Raw genomic sequence first — 9,771 nt, forward strand, 5'->3', positions numbered from 1 at the left:
TTTGAGGTTACTGGGAAAGCTAAAAGAAGTCCGCCTTTAATGGAACCTTTCGATGGTCTTCTTGGGTAGGATTCCAACAAAATTCTTTGAAAGAGTCACACACCATTTGGTAATAATTTTTTCACATGTACCACTTATCTATTCTCGAAACATGTTTAATATACACACACATACATATATATATATATATATATATTATATTGTTTTAAACTATATAGGCAGAACATTTTTAAATATAGGCAGAACATTATAGCCCAAAATCTTGTACAACAAAATATTTTTTTCTCATTTGGCTATAAATATTACGTACAACGAACAAGATGAAGAAAATGGAGTCATCATTTTCGGGGGACTGGACAAGTTACACTTCAAGGAGGAACACACGTTTGGTTCCTTAACGCAAGAAGTTAAATCACTAAATTTTACCAATCATGTTGTAGCTTTATTTTTAATAGTTAAAACCAATATCAAATTTCTATAAACTTTTACCAATCATGCTTTACCTTTATTTTTAAAGTTACAACAAAAAAACTAAATCAAAATTTTTTTTAATGTATTTAGGTAAAAAACCTAAAGCTTTTTTCTATAGGCTGTAGAATCTGTTAAATAAAACAATTATCTATAATATCAAATAAATTAGATAATCATAATAAAAACATCTATAAATATTTAATTCAATTTTGGGTGTTGTAAAAATTATTGAAATATTTTAAATAAAATATATGTTATTTACATATCACATTTTAAATAACAATAAACTTTGAGAATTTATAAAAAATATTAATATAAATTATTTAATTGATAAAAAAATAATTATTTTATATATACATCACAGATTTCACATATATTATTTTAAAATCTCTATAGCCTATAATTTACAGCTATAACAAATTTAACTACAGCAAAAGTCTCTGCAAAATCTACAGTGACAACTTTACAACTACAACCAATTTACCTACAGCTAAACTTTTACAGCTAAATTTTTAAAGCCACAGTTGAACCAATCATCACCAAAATAATCCTTCTAAAATATCATCTATTTTGAAACAAAAGGAGTATATTTTAATATAAATATTTATTTTTGAGAATTCATACTCATGTGATAAACACAAAATTTCCAATGTGCGATTTTTTGAATGCAAATTTCTAAATTTAATTATCAAGGTTTCAATACTTTTTCAATACAAATTTAGAAATTATCATATTTAAGTATTTTTTCTATGTTATATAGTTTAATTTTAAACTATATTAATATATAATATGAATGTGTAGTAAATGAGACTTTATATTCATACGATTTATTATCATTTGAATCTTGTTATTACCAAACAATGTTAAACTTTTGATCATAAAATTTTAGTGTGAGATATTTAACGTTTTTAGTAATTTATAGTCATTTTAAAAATTCAAAATATAACATATAAGATTTTTTTTGTTATATGGTTAATGGGGTTGTTTAATATCTTTTAATAATATAAAATTAAACAAAAAAGAGCTAAGATACATAAATATTATCAAATATTTATTATTCATAATCATTAATTGTCATATATACATTAACCATATTAGGCAATTCCGTAGATTTTATTTAAGGAAAGTGCGAGAATATTCTTTTGTACACTATTTATCAAATTAATAGTTAGTTTAATCTCTTATATATTAAAAGAGAAGCATTTGCAATAAATGTGTTCACACATACATTGACACGTGTCAGTCTTACAATCATTTCAACTTTATAATGCTTACGTGTCAACCTCACAGTCATTTAGCAATTAATGTGTTCACACACTTTTTTTAATCAGTTCATTTTTAGTTTTCGTATTTTAACCTTTGTATTAGTGAATTAAAGTTTTCTCTGGGAAAGTACTGAATAATATCATTGTTGAAATAAATAAATTTCAAAATCATTAAGATTCACATCAACTAAAGTGCTCGAATGAGAATGTTTTGAAAATTGATAGTTTTGTATTTTGCCGAACTTAGCCATGGTTGAGCTTTATGCATACGAAAACAACAAATAATTGTGATTAGTTATAAATTAAAGAAACTGAGGTGAAAAACGCCATATACAAAGTTGGATCTTTAGTTTAGCCATGTATTGTTTTTCTTTACAGAGTTTTCATATCACACCAAAAATTAGAAACATAATCAGATTGTTATAAAAAAATCAGAAATCATAAAAGCTTTACAAGAAAAGAAAATTCGTGAAATCAATTGAAAAACATAATTCATGCGAATGAAGAGATCACATTTATTTTTGACGCAATTCTAACCCATTTCACTCGATTGTATCGTGTTTTTATCATATTTGGCAAGAAATTTTATAACAAACTACACATTATTGGTTATGGACTACATCATTTTTAGCATGTCCAACAATATTGACACGACGTCCAACCATTTTTATTGGTATTCTTAAAGTATGGTCCAATAATTATGTATGTAAAATAAGCCTAACATATTATTTTTACATTTATTTATTTTTCTTTATATTTGTAGAAGAAAATAAGTCTAGGTAAAATATTTGGATCTGAAAAACGAACCGAACTTTATTTGAAAGTAATACTAAACACAAAATAAAATTGAATAAGTACTAAAATGGATCTAAAAGTTTAATATCCCAGAGAACCAGAAACGAATCCGATCCAAACTGAAATATTTTGGATTCCAAAAACATCTAAAACACAATTATATACTTAAATATATTAGTTTAAATTTCATATCTATTAGATATTCATTAATATGAAAATATCTAAAATAACAAAATATGTTCAAAATACTGAAAACATATATTTTCTCCATCTAAATATTTAAATTGAACTATTTTTATGTAAAATTTAAGTATTTAGTCTTAAATTATTCAAATTTTTATGTTTTATATTATTTTTATTTTTGGATTTTGAGGATTAAGTATATTTAGATTTTTGTTAAGAAATTACATAATTAAAATAGATACCCAAGCCCGAACCAAACCTAGAATGATTCGAACCAAATCGAATCCAAATTGAAACTAAAATTTGTAAATATCTGAATCATATTCAAATTTCTAACTCTAAAAATTAAAATCTGAATAGACCTACTGAATCCGAACGAATATCTGAATGTTCATTCTTTGAAAAAGCAATGCGATAAATCTCTTACTACAGCGTAAAATAAATAATCTAATTAATTATTTCATTCCGCGCACGGCGCGGGTTATTACCTAGTAAAAAGTATAATATAAGTTAAGATGGACCAACCTATTTCTCTAAGAATTCTGAATTTCATTCTCATGGTGACATGTGGCTACAAAACAATATTGTAATGTTTCTCAATTAATATATAAGGGATTACAACGTACACTAAAATAAGCTCATTCATTCCTTATGCATTATTTCTTGCCAATCACTGTTTTAAGTAAGAAACGGTGGCCGTCGTAGAAAATAACAACAAGCACCACCGGCAATCATAAAACTTATGTACAAACTAGCAAGAGAAACAAAAAGGGATAGTCAAATAAGCGCGGTTCACTTCCAGTAGCTGACTATCACAGATTTAGCACCTTTTGTAAATTCCAAAAGATATACTCCAAATTCAGTGACATGTTGAACTTAATATAGAAATGAGTTTCTCATTCGAATCAATTTTACATTCAATTAAAAAAAGGTCGAAAACATGTTGACAAGATAATTTCAGAAGACCAGCGTTTGCTAAGATATACTTTGGCCACTTGTTTAGCTTTGTGCCTTTAAATGTTTACATTCCAAATTCTTGAGATGCGATAACAAACATTCAGGAACAAAAGTCTGCTTGTTCCAATGAACCATTAATGGGCGCGATGTATCTGAGATGCACAAAGTAGGTGTTAGCGCTATAGACCATTTGAGAAAAAGGAAAAAACACACAGATTAAGGAAACTGAATACTACATACCGACTTAAGCTTGAGAACTCGAAGGGTTAGGGGGTCTGTGATTATGAAGGAAAGTAGATTCCACCACTCAGAAGAACAAGTACACAGCTCTAGATGTTCAAGAAAGGCAAAGGAAGTGCCTGCATGGTATGGAATCTGTAACCGAAGCGAACAAACAAAGTAAAATTAAAATTGACAGAAAACAATTAGGGTTGTGACTTGAGTGATTCCAAATTAACAAAAGCTTACGTTTGAAAATTTAGAACACAAAGAGAGATGGCGGACTGAGGCAAGAGATCCTATTAGACTCTCGGATTGATCACAAACAGCCTCAACATTCGCCTTGACCAGCACCGGCATATTTGTGAACAGCAAATAGTTACTGTGACGGTCTCTAATGTTCAGGTACCTTAAGGTAGGAGCATTTATGACAAATCCATGAACACCCGCGGGTTGATGAGATCCCGCACGTAAATAATCAATCGATAAACTCGTCAAACTAGGCACATTGATAGTGAAGATCTCCACATTGGAATATCCGGATCGTCTTACAACCAACTCTTCAAGAACTGGACAAATGCTTAGAAGCTTCTGAACAGATTCGTCGCGTGAGAACTTGACGGATAAAAGGCGAAGAGTTTTGAGAGACGACAAGGAACCATTAGGCGGAACATCCGCGAAATGTAGCCTGCAGAGTATCAAGGTTTCGAGGGTCCCACAGGCATAGAAGATACTCGGCAGTTCTAGTGATGTGTAAAGAAACTCGATTCTCAACTCTCTCAAACCGCAAGAAACTGCGGTTTCAACCAAAGAGGAGAACCTATAAAAAGAGTTTATATTTCTATCAAGTTCACCTGGGATAAGCTTTAAATCCAAGCTCTTTAGAATCTGAGGGTTACTAATAGCCAAAGATCTGGAAACCCATTTGACAAGCAACTCGCTGAAGTCTTTATCACCAATCTTGAGTTTAGACCCCAACTTCCATAAAGACCGCCACCGTCGGGACAAGAAACTCGTTGCCATCACTTCCTTAAGAGAAAGTGACGACAGTATCCTTAAGAGCAGATCATCTGGCAACTGGCTGATAATGTCCCTCCTGTAATTTTCCATTGCTATGAAAGAGGAGACATATTAGCAGAAGTTTATGTTCCCGTCATCAAAGTGTCACCCAAAAATGAAAATAAATAATAAATAATAATGAAAGACGAGCATATTAGCCGGGCATACTACACAAAGACTATAGGTTTTCAAATCGAAACCCAGACGAGTTAAATCCATATATTATACTCAACAAAATCCTACAAATGCTTGTTCTTAAAATCAGTTTCTACTTTCTACACAGACAAAAGCCAAAGAGATCTGTAGGCTTGCAGAAAAAAAAAACCTAAACACCTCCACAAGAAGTCAAAAAATGCACAATCAGAAGCACCAGGAGCGAAACTTTACAACCGATGAAAATGATGCATCACCTTGACCTTAACTGAAAAAACGGAAGGTAAAACTCACGCATGTAATGATCGTCTTCGTTTATTTTTCTTCGGTTACATAGTTTATGTTTATGTTTCTTGATTTTATCACTAGCGAATGGAAGAAGCTTATCACCAGAGTCTACGTGTTTCTCAGTGGCCTCTTCTGTCGATTTCTTACCTTTTAAAAACAAAATCTTTTTAAAAGGGATTAAATCCTAAATTACAGATCATCGCAATTTATTTTCGAAATTCTATTTGTTTTCCTGAAAATAACATCATGAATCATTTCAATTTAAAGAATGTTTTTTCTTTGGTAAAAGAATTTAAATAATGTTGGTTTATGATTCATATTAGCCGAGCATACTACTACACAAAGACTATAGGTTTTCAAATCGAAACCCAGACGAGTTATAGACAATCTAGGTATTATACTCAACAAAATCCTATTAATGCTTGTTCTTAAACTCATAGATCTGTAGGTTTGTAGAAAAAACCCTAAATACCTCCTCAAAGAGGTCAAAATGCACAATCAGAAGCACCAGGAGCGAAACTTTACAACCGATGAAAATGATGCGTCACGTTGACCTTTAGTGAAAAACGGAAGGTAAACTCACGCATGTGATGATCGTCTTCTTTTGTTTTTCTTCTGTTACATAATTTATGTTTATGTTTCTTTGATTTTATCACTAGCGAATGGAAGAAGCTTATCACCAGAGTCTACATGTTTATCAGTGGCTTCTTCTGTCGATTTCTTACCATTTTAAAAATAATCTTTTTAAAAGGGGTTAAATCCTAAATTACAGCTCATCGAAATTTAAATTAAGGTCAAAATTATTTATAAATTCTATTTGTTTCTCTGTAAGTAATATTATGAATCATTTCAGTTTTTTTTATTTGACAGCGAATCATTTCAATTTAAAGAATGTTTTTTCTTTAGTAAAATAATTTAAATAATGTTGGCTTATATAATTCACTGGAAAATGCTGAGACTCGGATGAAGGGAAAAACGAGAGAGAGAGTTGACTTAAGTATGACAAATAATCTATCCAAGCAAAAAAAAGGGTATATATACACGTGGACAAATAGGAAAAGTTTTAGATGTTTACATTGAGACAGATAGAGATTAAGAGACCGAGAGACTATAGAGTGAGGTTGGTACTTTCTCTGTTTAGGGTTTCTCTGGGGTTTTCTCAGTTCTTCTCTGATGTAGCCAATCTATTGGCGAGGGTAACACATTTATTGACAGCTTGTGACTTTTTTTTTTTAATTCTTTTCGATTTTCTTTAAATAAGGAGAAGTCGCAAGTTGAATATATGTCTCAACCTTAAGGTTATCGCTAGTTTTCGTAAGTCTCGTTAGATTATGATTTTACTACGTTGGTGTAATAAAAGGAGAACGTATGTGTTCTTCTTAGACTTGGTTATTTATTTAATAAGCAAGAGACTCTTTTTTTTCCTCTGATAAATCGCCTCACAATTCTATTTCCCTATTGAGCTATACGAATGAGTCGTAGAAGAACTTAATCAAAGTTTGGTTACAGCTTCTTTGATTATCCCAATACAATGCTGCAACAATTGGTATGAGAGGGTTATAAAACAAAAAAATTGGTATGAGAGACAAATTAAGAATCCTAAACATTCCTCTTAAGAATGATTCTCATAAACAACATGATGACCAAGCGGAGGTCTTACGGGGAGCATAGTTCCGTGAATCAATACGAGTTTCGATGGAGGCTGTATTACGAACGCTGATGGAAGGTCGACCACAAGCTCTGAGGGATCAACAACGTAATGAACAGGTTCTTGAAGAGGATGATGATGAAGATTTTGTGGAAGAGAACCTTTTTGTGGGATTGCAAAATCAGATTTGATATGCTCAAATTATATCCCAAATGAGTTACTCGGCAGTGTAGTATTCAGGTGTCGAATCTACAAAGACTCAGGAACACTCAATAGATTGTAGTTTTCTAATTAAGCTAAATAATAATATATGTAATGCATATGAAAGACAAACTAAAGCGGTTGTAAGTTTAATGGGAAATGTGCTGGACTTAAATACATTTACAAATAATTCATAATCGAAGACCAGACAAATTGCTATGGGTTTAATTAAGAACTGTTCTTAAACTCAAATGAAAATATTCAAATTATTCTACTTCCGTTGCAGAGATTATCTATATCTAGATCCTAGAATTCCATATTTTTTTGCATATACAGTTCAAACAAGCATTGAGAATGAATTTGATAAGTTCACAAATTCCCTAAACTAAATTTATTTGCAGACATATATTTTCTCATCTATGATTAATTAAGGAAATCAATAACAATTTCATGTCTATCAATTAACCTAAGATCTAAATTCCAGGTGATTAATCTAGAACTAACATTAATTTTAATCCAGATGAAGAACTATAAGATTACGCTAACAATTTTATTTAGTTTAACAATTCATCCTTAACTCTTGAAAATCTCAAAATATAACAAATGAATTACTTAGACAAATAACAGAAACAAAACACAAAATCATAGTATGAATAAATTGCATTAAGAAATCAAAAGAAGTAAAGGAGTTCAAATTCTTCTCTCTACAAGGTAAATTCTGTTTTTTTTTCTGCATAGCTTACAATCTTCCCAGCTCTCTCAAAGTATGAGTGATGATAATACAATAACTCTCAAAAATCTAATTAAAGTCTAAAACACGAAAAAGACTTGATTGCAAATAGTGGAAACTTTAAGCCATTCTTCAATTTCTTGAAACTTGTTAAAAGCAACGTGGAGATTGCTATACACACGATGGGTGTCGGCACCAAAGAGTTTGGCGTCAGTCGACACCATGTCCAATAATTTTCCCAACTTGTTGTTTTCAGCTCCAGTTCTCCTTAGGCTCCAAAATGCTCTAAATGCTCCAAACTTGTCCAAAACATACATGAACCTACAAAGACTCATAGACACTCTAAAAAGATCAAAAAGACTCTAAAATCGGCCTACATCATGTTCAAAAACCCATAAAACTATGATATATCTCAATCTTCTCTTTCCTCATTACAGTGAAGTGCCTGCTGCGCCTCGAGGTGACAACCGTATCTGGGAGTCGGGTTTACGACTTGACTGACCAGAATTCAAAGGAAGTTTGAAACCCGGCAAGCTGTTCGACTGTATTAGTACGATGGAGGAATTCTAACATTTAAACAAATTCCTGAAGTAATGAGTGTTTCATTAGCGGCATCTCGTTTCAAGGGAACGGCCTCAGCGTGATGGCACCAAGCTTGGGAAGTGGCTTGTGTTTGGTTCTTTGGAGCTTTGAATGTAACTTGTGTTTTGTTTTGGTTCTTGGGAAGTAGCTTCTGTTTGGTTATTTTTACATGTACAACATCATGTTTCATTGCGGCTTGTGTTTAGTTCTTTTGAGATTATATCGTAACTTTTGCACTGAATTATGTTATTGACTGCTCATTTAGGAATGATACACTGAGGTACATATACAGCATCCTGTTTCATAGTGGCTTGTGTTTGGAATTATAAGCCTTTTTGGGTCTTAGTGTTGTTGAAATTACGGTGTTGCAGTTTCTTTAGAGCTTCTAAATTAACTTGTTGGACTGAATTATGTTCTTGGCTGCTCGTTTTCAGTATGAGACATGGTACTACTAGATCTGATCAAGAAGGTCATTTTAAGCTTGACACGAAGATTGAGGGAGGGATCAAAGGTTTCTGAGTAAGAACTAAGAACCCACCGATGTGGAAAAGCATAGAATTAAATATAGAATATGTTAAACACATAATCAAAATAAGGTAGACCATATAGTTAAAGTTATAACACGTATTCACGACAAAGGTATATCGACGAGTTCTAGTCATGATATAGGCAAACGAATTATAGCACGAATATAATATATAAGAAACAATTGATTACGTATTCTACCATACATAGATCATAGTAAAACTTTGAATTTGTTTTCTAAACTAGTTAGATAACCAGAATTAATATTATATGTGAATGTAGGAAATAGATAAAATGATTTCATATTTAATTTTAAAAAAACATAATATTATTATTTATAATACTTTCTTATTTTGGAAATTTTAAATATTTATCAAAGTATTTACTGGGACAATTGCAACTTGGATATGTTTCATTTTGTCAATTCTCTCTAAAATAATATCTTTCTCTATCATAATTCTCTTTGGACCTAACTATTGTTTTGTAAGTTTTTAAATTTAATACATCATCTCTCCTATGTTTATAACAAAGAGATTTCGTTAATTGCACTCTCATAATTTTTCCACAGGGTTAAAAAAACCGCTCCACTATTAATTTCTAAATATATCATAATATTTTAATAATTTCTCTCTATGACTAAACCGATTCCATATAAAAGGTTTATCCTAAATAAATACTACTCCCTCCGTTTTATA

At 31.0% G+C, this 9,771-nt stretch overlaps 1 protein-coding gene across 2 annotated transcripts; it reads right to left on the minus strand.

Moving 5' to 3' along the window:
• Nucleotides 1-3,594: 3,594 nt before the first annotated feature.
• Nucleotides 3,595-9,469, minus strand: LOC125582048 (putative FBD-associated F-box protein At5g56560). 2 transcript variants are annotated; one of them, XM_048748459.1, is made up of 3 exons: nt 4,140-9,467; nt 3,912-4,046; nt 3,595-3,823 (listed from the first exon to the last, which is right to left on the minus strand). In XM_048748459.1, the coding sequence occupies exons 1-3, from the start codon at nt 4,998-5,000 to the stop codon at nt 3,806-3,808; spliced, it is 1,014 nt and encodes a 337-aa protein (XP_048604416.1). In that variant the 5' UTR covers nt 5,001-9,467; the 3' UTR covers nt 3,595-3,805. The 2 variants fall into 2 exon arrangements, with proteins under 2 accessions (XP_048604416.1, XP_048604415.1); XM_048748458.1 differs by having other exon boundaries at nt 3,595-4,046; nt 4,140-9,469.
• Nucleotides 9,470-9,771: the final 302 nt, after the last annotated feature.

The sequence above is a fragment of the Brassica napus genome, chromosome C2, assembly GCF_020379485.1.
Source record: "Brassica napus cultivar Da-Ae chromosome C2, Da-Ae, whole genome shotgun sequence".
Classification (NCBI taxonomy): Eukaryota; Viridiplantae; Streptophyta; class Magnoliopsida; order Brassicales; family Brassicaceae; genus Brassica; species Brassica napus.